Raw genomic sequence first — 13,354 nt, forward strand, 5'->3', positions numbered from 1 at the left:
TAAAGTGCATGCATTTATTTATTATTTATTTGCCTCATTCAAGTTACCAAGGGGAACACAGAATCAGGTAGCATTGTTGTAGGGCTATGATAGGGATGCCATCTTTGAACCATCACAGTCAGGGCTAGGAGTTCGGGCAATTCATGGCATACTTGGAAGTTTGGTGGCTAGGGCCTCCCAGAAATCTCCCAGGGCTGAAGAGCTTTATTGTAGTGTTTTGGAGTGTATTAGTTTGTATAGTTTTCTTTTTCTTTTTCTTTTTCTTTTTTTTGTGCTTATTTGGAAGCGAACAACTGAATTTATTCTGCAGAAGATAAAGGAGACCTGAAGCATCACATCACCAGAACAACTGAAACATGTTGATAAGTCTTATTTTCTAAACTTCAATGAAAGCTGCTTGTACAATCTATTTAATGAATACCTGTCCCTATTAAACAAGCAAGATATCTGATGTATTAAAGAAGTCAGAAGTTATCACAGTCTACTGATATCAGTGTTTTACCAATCTAAGTACAGAAACTTTTCATTTAGGTTTTCTTGTCCTCTTTACTTTTAAATATCATTGTCTTGAGTATCAGATGGTGTTAGAATTTTTGTACCAATTGTCATATATAATTCAGAAAATTCATGAAGATGATAGCATATTGTATTTACCCATATTTCTGCATTTTCCATTGTTCTTTCTTCCTTCCTTAATGATGTAAGATTCCTTCCTTTATTATTTCTTTTGTAAAATGTTCTTTAGCCATTCTTTAAGAGTAAATCTGGCTAAGTGACAAAATCTTTTAGTTTTCCTTCATGTGGGAATTTTTTTATTTTCCCTTAATTCCCTAGGTATAGTTTCAACAGATACAGAATTTGCAGTTGACAGTAATTTTCTTTCTTTTCTTTCTTGAAAAATGGTGTGCTACTTCTGGCCTCTGTTGTTTCAGATGAGAAATCTGTTGTCTTTTGAATTGGTATCCCTCTATAGGTAATGTCTTGTTTCTCTCTGGCTGCTTTCAAGATATTTTCTTTGTCTTTAGTTTTCAGAAATATAATTATGATGTGTCTGGGCATGGATTTCTTTGGATTTATCCTTTTTGGAATTCACTTAGCTGCTTGATCTGTGAATTTATATGTTTTGTTATATTTGGGAAATTTACAGTCATTATTTCTTTGAATACTCTTTCAGGCCCACTCTCTTTCTCCCCTTCTAGGACACCAGTTCTACTCTTTTGTTATGATCTTATAGGTTCCTGAGACTATGTTTGTTCGTTTTCAGTTTATTTTCTCTCTTTTGTTCAGATTGGGTTAATTCTATGGATCTGTCCTCAACTTCACTGATTCTATCCTGTCAGTTGCACTCTACTATTGAGTTCTTCAAGGTATTTTTATTATTTCTGTTATTTTTCAGTCCTATAATTTCTATTGGTTCTGTTTTGTAATTCCTATTTCTCTGCTGAAATTTTCTATTTTTTCACTTGTTTCAAAAGAATTTGTAATTGTTTGTTGAATTTTTCTTATGATAGTTACTTGTCAGATAATTCTAGTGTCTGGTTCATCTCAGTGTGAGACTCAAAGGATTATCTTTTGTCACTCAAGTTGCAATTTTCTTGCTTGTTGTTTTTTTGTATGATAAGTGATTTTAATTGTATCTGGGCATTTTGGCTATTAGGAGACTCTGGGTCCTACTTAAATTTTTTATTTTAACAGGTATTTACTCTGTTTAGATTTAGCATATTGGTTATAGCCTACTTTTGTGGGCTGTGGCTCCAATGACAGTCTAATTTTCAGAGACTTGATGGTACTGTGTTTGTCTTTTTGTCTCCTTTTCTGAGGCCCCACTGGTACTTGTTGGTACTAGCTGAGAAAGTAAAAGGAGGTTCCCAGGTTGAGTGGCTTGGTGCCATTATGTGGAGGAAGGAAATCTCCAGGCTACAGAGACAAAAAGCACTTTTTGGGCTGGGTGATTGTTGTGGAAGAATCCCACTTGCTAATCTCCCCTGTCAGGTAGAGTCTGGGTGGGAGAGAGGAGTCTCAGACTGGTGGGAAAGTTCCCTGGTAGGTTACTGTTAGGGGAACATTCAGTTGGTTCTCCTTGCTATTCTTCTGGGCTTGTCTAGAGTTGGTGGCAGGACTCTTGCTCAGTTCGGAGGAAGAATAAGGCTATCTGGCTGCCTTCTCTTGCTAGACTGGGCGTCAGGAAAGGCTGGGCCTGGTTTACATTCTCTTGGATGGAGAATCATAACATGCCCTTGCCACTGTGTTGTTCCCTTGGTCCTCTGGCCCCTAACTAATTCATCTTCCTCTTTCTACCTTTTAGCGTTCTTTAGTTGTCTCTCATGTTATTTCCAAGGCTTTTAGTCATGCTTGACAGGAAGGGGCAGAGAGAAACAAGTCTACACCATTTTGCTCAGATCAGAAGGTCTCTATATAAGCTTATATAGGCCTAAAATCTCTCTGGAAGGTACACAAAAAATTGCCTTCCCTGAGGAGGAAAATTGGGGAATATGACGTAGGAGGGAAACTTTTTTTGTATATGTGTTTGCATGTTCTCATTTTAATCAGGTGAATATATTAGCTGTTCAAAAATAAAAATAAAATGTAAAAGAAGAAATCTAATTCAGCCTTGCTTTCAAGAGCACAACCAAGGATTACAACATTGGTCAAGTAGAGTATGGATTCAACAACTTGTAATTTTATTAAATTTCACTGACTTTTAATTTCACTATATTGTGACTGCTTTGATCCAGATCTCTGAATATAAGAATAATGTTCTCAGTGGATTTTCAGCCTGTTCATATATTTTGAATAACTTGCAGAATACAAATGTGTAATTTAGATAGAAGTAGATGCTTTTGGCAGCATACTAGCACCCTAATCAGCTGAAAAAAATGATATTTGTATGACATTAAAACAAAATTAATAGCAAGACACTGATTACATGAAAAGATTTTAGGTTGTAATTATTAAACTTGCAAACAACTCAGCATAATTAGTGCCTTAATTAGGATATGACCTGAAATTTTAGCTTACAAAATTAATTGAGGCAATTAAAGTCACATTTGTAAAGTGGATTTTAAAGCTTACAAGGTAGTTAGATATCACTTTTTTTTCTCATTTTGGGAAGCATCTTTATAGGTAGAGTAAACTTGCAATGCAATTACTTGGATTCCAAACCCCCATTTCCAGCACAGTATCTAAGCCTGAAGCCTTAAGTGTCGAGTTTAGTAACTTTCAGCCAAGGGTACCTACACACAGAAGGTTGAGCAGCTCCCAGGCATACGCCTAAATAACTCTGGGGAGCAATGAAACAGCAAAGACTTTCTGTCCCCAGAACCTTAACTGAAATATAAATGAAAAGATTAATAGTGACTTTAGATCAAGCTCCTTGACCATTTTCACAGAACTATTTGGATCCAAATGACAATTTTCACCTCTGTCATTTATTCTTCACGTGCTTCTTGAAGGCATTTCAGATCCCATGCTTTACCACATCATGGTGAAGTTTCTAATCCAAAGCCAGTGAATTTCCCATCAGTAGATAGAAATGGAGAAGTCAATAAATGTTTGTAGGCTAGTGATTTGGGGAAAAATAAATCTAGAATCTTACCTTCATTTCTTACATCAAAATAAACTCCAAATGGATCAAAGATTTAATATGAAAATAAGTTATAAATGTACTGGAAGAAGATATGGGTTAATATTTTTATAATATTGTAATCAAGAGTAGCTTTTTAAACATGACAGATAAAACAAAATCCATAAAGGAAATACTAACAAATTTGTCTTCTTAATTCTAAACTGCCATATGTCAAAATATATATATATATACTCTAAGTTTTAAAAACCTAATTCAAGGTCAAATCAAGAAGTAAACAATTAAAATCTGAAAGTTTCATTTATATTTTGATTTAATTTTTCCTCTAAAGGCACAGCTTTATGCCTCAATAAGAAAATGAGGGGCGCTTGGGGGGCTTAGTTGGTTGAGTGTCCAATTTTTGATTTTGGCTCAGGTCATGATCTCAGGGTTGTGAGCAGCCCTGTGTGGGCTCTGCCGTCAGCAGGGAGTCTGCTTGGGATTCTCACTCTCCCTCTCCCTCAGCTCCTCCTCCCCATCCCTACTCGCACACTCTAAATAAATAAATAAATAAACGAATAATCTTTAAAAAGAAAATAATGAAATACTTGAAAATATGCATCATGATTTGTGTACAGGAATATTAAGTATAGGGGGAAATTAAAGGAACTTAAACTTTAAATTGCTCATAAAGTGATTATATTACAGAATAGATATAAGCTGCATCATTAAAAAAATCAATATTTAATAATACCAAGATATTTTCATGATAGAACCTTGTTAAAAAGATAGAGGGTATCAGCAAATCCAATTTGATTTTAAAATGTCTTATCTAGACAGAAAAAAAGACTAAAAGGAAACAAATGCTGGAGATAAAATTATGGATAAATGTTATTTCTTCATTTTGAGCAGTTTCAAATTTTCTACAATAAGTAAGTTATTTTCTGCTCAATATTTTTTTAACTGCTTGGAGCTCTAAAGAAAAATGTATTTGAGTTTTTCCCAAAAATAGCTAACTTGGAACTAGATCAGATATGAAAAATCAAAATTGAAGACTTGAAAAGCATAGCGTATAATATAGCAATTGTGAGAGCCCCCTCCCTCCTTTTTTAAAATCCCTCTACCAGATTCCATGATGCTATATCATTTAAGTTAAATTAAAACTCCTGGTCATTCTCAGCGATCTGTGTCTTTCTTTCTCTGACATTGCAGGCCTAGAACACAGGCTTCCTTTTCCTAAGGCCCAAAATCATGAGAGCATTCTTTTAGAAAGTCAGTGTCATACTTGTTTATTCCTAACTGCCTATGTTGTGGAACAGGGAACATGAAGTTCAAAACTCCAATTACTTGGTCTTGGCAAGAAGCTTGTGTCTTTAATTGGGGGCACTTGCCTATCACAAAATAACTATCACTAGTAGTACAACAATGTCATCATTGAACTTTCTCTGTACCTGTAGGTTTTCTTAATTTCTTCATTTGATGCTCCCTTATGCAGACCAAGAATTTCATATAGAGCTTCTCCAGATGTAGACAAAGTCCGCTGTCTTTGGTTAGGTATGTTACATGCCATTTTCTCAGACTGCAAAAGCAAAGAGGGGAAATAGCTATGAAGGTTATGCATACTGGGTCCCACTCTCTGAAGAGAAAGATAGTTTATCTTTAACCTTTTGTAAATGACAATCTGAAGTACATTTTTATGTCAGCCACAAAAGGAGAGGAGAAAGGGTTTAGGAGAGCCAAAAGTAGAGCTTCTTGTCAGGGTGTTAAAGGCTACAGGCAGTAATGTAAATGGAATATGGCTTTGTCCACATGGTTAAATAGAAGTGAAATGTTAAATAAATACCCAGCTAATTCAGAATTGTTGAAAATGACTCCTCACAGGTCAGCATATGTAGATTCTTTTTTGCCAGAATTTGAACAGCTCCTTTTATATATATTTCCCAAATTTAGCTAGCACTGGAAATAATCTTCCATTTTACTTTGATTCTATTGGTTTTAGGATGGCTTAGGATGTCTTTAGAGAGACACTCATGTTCAACACAGGGAATCCCTGGTGACAACGGTGGCAGCAGCTGAACTGGATGGGCACATCCCAGTGGTGGATGGGGCCGAATGGAGCTGATCTCCCAACTCTGTTCTCACCAGGCTAATAACCAAACCAACATAAGCAAGAGCAGAGCCCCCAGATGTCGACTGGTGGGTCAGGATGGCCTTAGAAGTCCCTGAGGACCCAGTGTGGTACTGTGTTTGTGGTCCTAAGGAATTCAATAAACAGCAACAATATGAGGAATTCCAAAGTATTTTTGTGCGCCTTTATCTTCTTGGGGGAAGAAAAGCAAAGCTTTGAAGAGTACTGAAAAAAGTCAGACCCAGGCAAAAATCTTGCCTAAAGATGCCAAGGACAAGGGCTTATTTTATGGCATGGCTTCACTGTCCCTTCCTCAATCAGCCTCCTGTGAAAGTAGTGTCCCTGGAGGCCAGAAGGACCCCAGTCCCAAATTCCTGATTCACACAAGGATAAGAAGAGAAGGAATCTGATTTTGCCTGCCACAAAACAAACTCTAATGTGCATGGCTCTAATAGCAGCCATTCAGTAAATTGTGGCACTTAACACTCATTACTGCTCTAACTTACCTTTCTTGCCTACCCATCACAACTCCCCTAGGGAGTAAGCAATTCAAGGCCTGGGGTATGCCATTCATCTATGTGTTCCAGTCCTACAGGTGAGCCCCATCTTGAAACCACAGCCCAGCTGATTATTCACAATTGAAGGAAGACGTGCCTGAAAAACTGACACTCTCCCTACTTCCTTCCCTGTCCCCTCTGTTCTACTGCCACCACACACACAAGTGTTCAAGATACTGATGCCCTGCACCCTACATCCACCTATGGTTCCCAGGAATGGAGGCAACCAGCCAGTTTCTCACAAGTCATACTAAATGCCACAAATGAGTGGAGTTTGGAAGATAGGGATTTCTGTGTGGCTTTGTGGACAAGGAATAGGGCCACAGTCTCTCTGAGATTTTAAGATGTTACTGGTTAGCAAGATCCCGAGTCACAAACTAAGAATATATCAACATAACAATTCAAATTTTAGGACTGTAAGATATGGAGTTAGGTGTTATATAAGCCAGCTTAACAAATGCCTTTTGGGAAATTTGGGCCATAGATCCTTGTAGCAGACAACTTTACTATTAGCCTATTAGCTCTCCTTTTTCTGGGGAATGCTCAGGTTCCTGTTGCAACATATGCCTTTCCTGTCAGCTGCCTCAGTCTTACTTGATCTCAGTTGAGGAGAGCAAGAGTAGGTACCAAGGCAGACCAATAAGAGTCCTTCCCTAGCATTTTTTTATATACAGAACAATCCTACAGATGGTAAAACCAGTAAAATGTAAAATTTAGGTATTATTGGCTGGCCTGAAATGAGAGAGTTTGAAACTGATCCATAGAAGAGGAGCTGTGGCTGAAAGATGGGAGAGAGACCCAGTAGAGTTCAGTCTCCTGGTTCCAGTTTTTTCAGAGGTGCACTTGCAACTCTTCCCCTCCCACAGCTTGTCAATCAACTTTTCCTTGGATTTAGCCAATAAAATTCCTCCCCATACACAAATTTACACCAGTTTTTTTTCTTTTGAACATATTTTAGCTAGGTTTTGGTCTTTGTTAACCAGAACTCCTAAGTGTCATGTACTCTTTCAATTAAAGACCACCAGTGGTTCCCCAAGCACTTCCAAGCCAGGCTAATCTTACATTATTGCATCTACTTATCCTTAAGTTGAGTGTAGCTTCCTGGTACTTGGAAATGACTACTTTGGGGAAATAACAATGATATACTAAGATATTCAAACAAATTCATTCAGGTGTATTGTGTAGACATGACTAGTACAGATAAAAGGAGCAGCGATAAATCTGGGTTAAGGCACTTTCATAACGAAAGTTTATGGAGAGTTATTCAGGAGAACTAAGAAGAAATGGAAGTATGGCAAATAGTTATCTTTGCTTTATCTATTTATCTCTATATTCAGCATTCCAAAGAAACAGTTTCAATTTGAGGGGAAAAAATATATTCACTCTTCATCTATTTCTTGAAGTAAGAGATATCATGGCTCCCATAAATCAACAGATGTCCTAAAATCAATTTTAACAAGTCTCAGACATGCACAGTTTCCACAGTTGTGAGCCTCATGCTCCATGACCAGCTTTGATTCCTTCCTACTCGGATCTTGCTATCACTAATCCAGGAAAAGGATTTACACGTTACTGAAGATAATCTGCTAAACAGATTATGGTAATACCCACAGCAGAAAATTCAGTTATTTATTCAAAGCCTGCAATGCAGGCCAAGTCTTCTGGGAGATTTCAGACTAATACGAGATACAAAACTATAAGCCAATAATGAAACTAGTGTTTAGAGGTTAAACACATACTGAGGATAGAGCGAGAAGGAATTTTCTGGAGGGCAGGGATTCTGTTTTGTGCCACCAGAAGCCCAACATTGTGCCTAGGATGTGTTAGGTGTATGATAAATGTCTGTTGGGTAATTAAATCAAAACTGAGTGGTTAACTTGAATGGGGATGTTAGGGAGAACTTCACAGAAAAGATGAAATCTGGACTGATAATACAACCACTTATTTCTGTAGAACTTGGCACATATTTCTATTACAGCCCTTGTATCTAAGCCTAACCTTGGATCTGCATAGATGTGGTAGCCAGTGTCTCTCTTGATCATTTATCTGCATAAATCAAAAGAAAAGAAGACTTTGGGCCTCGGGGCTGAAAGAAGAGGGAGGACATTCTCACATTGTGACTGGAAATTTTTTTTCCCAAGGCGCCCCCTTCAAAGTTATCCAGGTATAGAACAAGAAAGATGGGGTCAGTTGGGGGGCTACCCCCAATCCTTTCCACAGAATAGTCATGGAAACTGCCTAGGACTTATCTTTCCCTACCCCCTGGCCATACCTCTACACATTCCTCTTCCCGATGGAAAAAAGGAAGGCAGATTCCATCTCTCAAATAGTTTCAGACATAGAAACTCACACCCAGGAAAACATGGTAGGTAGCTTGCTATTACTTTGGTTTATGTATTTTTTCAAATCATCTCTTTTAGAAATCCAATCACACTGTAATCCATTCCTGCTGAATAAAATCCAGTAGCTGACTTGCTTTATGGTGTGGATTGAACAATATGCAGAGTGAGTTGTTACAAAGAATTTGGAAATTACTGTTTCACCTTCTTTGCTCTATTCCCAAAAGATTTCCTTTCAAACAGATAAAGTCTTTTAAAGACAAAAAAAAAAAAAAAGCCCTTTTATATCACCATTGGAACACAAGATAAAGATAGTTGGTCAATAGTTGGTCAGTGTGGTTAGTTGTTGGCTGATTCTACAGACTGAAACATAAAGGGACCAGAAAACTGTAGAATTGCTCTCTATACATCAAACACCAACAATGTGCTTCCTTTTCTGTCCTCCTTACTGATAAAAGAAACCTGACTCTTCATACATTATTGATGTAGATGACATTTAGTTTCAAATTCAATGGTGTAATACATTGAAATTTTTAGTCATTTTAGTATATAAAAATAGATATGTGCCCTGAGAACATACTAATTACAGAGTAATAGTCAAAATGCCTTCTAAAAACTCTCCTTAAATAACCTTAAACTAAATACTAAATAATGGAGCCATACTCTTTTTTAATTCCTTATATAAAATATAATCTTTATGAATTCTTTTTCTGTAGCCTTTTGAATTCTAATATTCCTATGTAAAATTCAAGTCTTTATTATTTATTCATAGTCCCTCATCTATAAGCCATCCAATGGAGAAAAAAAATGTTGTCATGCAAAATTATTAGTAATTTAATTTTGATCATCCAGTATAGGATACTTAATCTTCTGAACATAAATTACTTTTTGGTACATTACAATGTCATTAATATCATTTCTTAAAGCACTGACAACTATACAGTCACTACTAAAACATCTATAGCTCACCTGTCTTTTGGTAACAGATATAATTGAAAGAAGTTTCAGCAGCCCGATGATGATGGACATCCAATTCAAAATAAACACTTATTTAAAGATTCTAATTCCAGGAGTCTTACAAATACTTAAATTTTTCATCTTGACATAAAATGTTCCTTTCAAAGCAAAAAAAAAAAAAAAGACTACCTATTTCTATTATGTGAATTCTCAAAAATGAAAAACATCAAACTATACCGTTCTTGTAAGGTTTTCTTCAAGACTCAGAAAATGAATGTGGGCGAGGGAAATTAGATCATTAAACACAGCAAAAACACTTTCAATGGCTGTCATTGGGGAAACCAACATGCTTTACCATTTTATTACTTCTGTGATTCCTCCATTGAAATCTATTTAGTGAAGCAAAATTTCCTTATCCAAATAACATTGTATCTTAAAGCTAAGCACACATCCAAAAGCTAATCCTATGTTTAAAAGTAATAATTCTCCCTAGCATAATTACTCATTACTTTGGCACTTATATAAATAGCAACTTGAAGATGGGAAAACTTGTAAATGTTACAAATAACCCACAGTACCTGTTCCTATAACTCCAATTCAGTGTTCTCAAAACAGGAGCAATTTGCTGTTTTTAACTGGTCTAGAAATAAATGTGCAAAGAAATAAAGGAAGGCAACAATGAAAGGAGCAATTCCCTACCTGTTCCACTGTTTCAAAGCAAAAGGCTACTCCTTTCCATTGTTCTGATCCAGGGTAAGCAGGTCAGTGGAGTCAGATTACTTTTCATTTGTTACTCTATCAGCCAATTCGTTATCCCTCTGGAAAACATAACAAAGAGAGAATAAAACATGCATGACAGTAAAGGTTGCCATTACAAGGCACCAGGTGATACCAAAATATATGCTACATTTACTGTTGATCATTAGTCAACTGGTGCTTGGATCAACCAAATGCTACTATGGAACTGCCTCCAGGTTTCCATCAGAACTGCCAATTAAGAGAATATGCAGAAATAAAGTGTTGATGAGGATGTAGAAAGAAGGGAACCCATGTGCACTGTTGGTGGGAATGTAAATTGATACAGTCACTATGGAAAACAATACAGTTTCCTCAAAAAATTAAAACTAGAAGTACTATACAATCTAGTTATTCTACTTCTGGGTATTTACTCAAAGAAAATGAAAACACTAATTCAAAAAGATGCACCCCATGTTTACTGCAGCATTATTTACAATAACCAAGATATGGAAGCAACTTAAGTGTTCATCAGTAGATGAATGGATAAGGAAGATATGAATGGAATATTACTCAGCCATAAAAAAGTAATGAAATCTTGCCATTCATGACAACATAGATGGACCTAAAGGGTATTATGTTAAGTGAAATAAGTCAGAGAAAGACAAATACCATATGATTTCACTTATATGTGGAATCTAAAAAACAAAACTAAAACAGACTCATAAATACAAAGAACAAACTGATGGTTGCCAAGGGGGTGGGGAGTTCAGTGAAATAGGTAAAGGGGATTAAAGGGTACAAACTTCCAATTGTAAAATAAGTCACAGGATGAAAATTATAGCATAGGAAATATAGTCAATAATATTGTAATGACATCTATGGTGACAGATGATAACTACACTTACCATGATGACCATTTCATAATGTATATAATTGTTAATTTGTTATGTTGTACATCTGAAACTAATATAACGTTGTATGACAATGATACTTGAACAATTAAAAAAACACTGGAAAGACCATGTAACATTAATAAGGAGGAGACTTTAATTGCTCATTACATTAATCATTAATTAATTAATCATTAATTAATTTTCATATCTGAACATTTTACTTGAATCTTGGTCAAGAGGCACTGAGTCATGGTAGTAAATGCAGTGGTTTTAAGAATGAAGGAACCTCTGGTTAAAACAATGTCCTAGGATGCCTGGGTGGCTCAGTTGGTTAAGCGATTGCCTTCAGCTCAGGTCATGATCCTGGAACCCTGGGATTGAGTCCAACATTGGGTTCCCGGCTTGGCGGGGAGTCTGCTTCTCCCTCGACCCTCCCCTCTCTCATGTGCTCTCTCTCTCTCTCTCTCAAATAAATAAAATCTTTAAAAAGAAAATGTCCTAACTTTCATATGCAACAAAAAGTTACATGAAAGGACAATTCTTATGATCTTGAGTAAGATAACTGAAAAAGTCTTAAATCCAATGAGATAGGTGTTACTCTGAATTTGGCACAATGGCGTCTGGTTCCTGAGGCTGAAGGCAGAATTTAGGGTGTGCTGCTTAGCACAACGGGTAGCAAGCTAGGGTTATTTTGTGTGAGCCTCTCAGAGCAATCTTGTCTCTAGATAGCATTGGGGTTTTTTTTAGATGCAAAGGAATACAAAGCTATTTCCCACAGATCCTGATTTCTAGCCAGAGTTTAGGAAGCAGCCTAACATCATGCAGAGAAGTGGGTGGGGGAGGGGAGCTAAAGACATTTAGAATGAAAATAATATTCGCTTAAGGGCAACATCCTTTGATGAAATGAAAATAGTTGCTATAATAATATGAAATTATGGGTGACTGTTTTTAAAAATTACAGCTTCTGTTTCAAATTCAGTTTAATATTTTTAGTAAAATTCCTTATTTTTATATAATGAACCACTTCTTAAGTCTTCGTAATCATTACTTTTTAATCTTTTAATGTATTGCATAAGTCATGAGTTCGAAAATTGTTTAAGTATTTCAAAACTCCTATGTGGAAGTAGAACTGTATCTGTGTTTCAAAGAGAAAGCACAGTTTCTTATTCAGTCAGTCAGCAATTAGTCACCTACTAGGTCCAGGCACTGGGCTAAATGCTAGAAATATACTGGTAAACAAAATCAAATGTAAACTCTGGGTTTGTGGTCACAGAGTTGCAACCTACCAAGAAAGGCAGGTATTAATCAAATGATCACTCAAAGAAGTATATAAATGAGACTTTGGAGAGATGTTACAAGACCATGTATATCAGTGTAACAGAGCTCAGGCAAAGCTTTCCTGAACAAAAATAACCAAGCAGACGTCTGAAAAGAACTAGATGAAGGGTTGCTAGTAGAAGCAAAATGTATTCTAAGCAGTTAGAATATTTTCCATTGAACATACCTGTCCTGGGGGGCTTAAATTGGAGAAATAAAAGAAATATGCAGATGTGTGCTCTCATACATAGGATATCAGCACATGCCTATGCATATATGGCTTCTGATATATCATCTAAAGATATAGCCAGAGATTAATGGGATCACATTCCACTTAACCAGGTGAGACTTTCTAGAAGCAGTGAATTTCAAGTGATGTTTGTAAAAGGAAATAAGTCATGGCAAGCACACAATTCCTCAATGCACAATGCACTAAGTGTATTGTAAAAGCATTGCCAATTGGATCCAGCAATTGCACTACTGGGTATTTACCCCAAAGATACAAATGTAGGGATCCGAAGGGGTACGTGCACCCCAATGTTTATAGCAGCAATGTCCACAATAGCCAAACTGTGGAAAGAGCCAAGATGTCCATCGACAGATGAATGGATAAAGAAGATGTGGTATATATACACAATGGAATATTATGCAGCCATCAAAAGGAATGGGATCTTTCCATTTGGAACGATGTGGATGGAACTGGAGGGTGTTATGCTGAGTGAAATAAGTCAATCAGAGAAAGACATGTATCATATGACCTCACTGATATGAGGAATTCTTAATCTCAGGAAACAAACTGAGTGTTGCTGAGTGGTGGGGGGTGGGAGGGATGGGGTGGCTGGGTGATAGACATTGGGTAGGGT

The 13,354-nt window shown here is 36.6% G+C and overlaps 1 protein-coding gene across 1 annotated transcript in view; it reads right to left on the reverse strand.

The window, feature by feature from the left end:
* DNAJC5B (DnaJ heat shock protein family (Hsp40) member C5 beta) overlaps nucleotides 1-5,132 on the reverse strand; it is a 56,950-nt gene extending 51,818 nt beyond the window's left edge. The window contains exon 1 of the mRNA XM_028108733.1: nucleotides 5,014-5,132. Coding sequence (XP_027964534.1) covers nucleotides 5,014-5,132 — 119 coding nt within the window. The remainder of the gene's footprint in view (nucleotides 1-5,013) is intronic.
* Nucleotides 5,133-13,354: the final 8,222 nt, after the last annotated feature.

The sequence above is a fragment of the Eumetopias jubatus genome, unplaced genomic scaffold (genome assembly GCF_037043125.1).
Source record: "Eumetopias jubatus isolate StellerSeaLion01/CBP00866 unplaced genomic scaffold, mEumJub1_p1.0 scaffold_4, whole genome shotgun sequence".
NCBI classification, from domain to species: domain Eukaryota; kingdom Metazoa; phylum Chordata; class Mammalia; order Carnivora; family Otariidae; genus Eumetopias; species Eumetopias jubatus.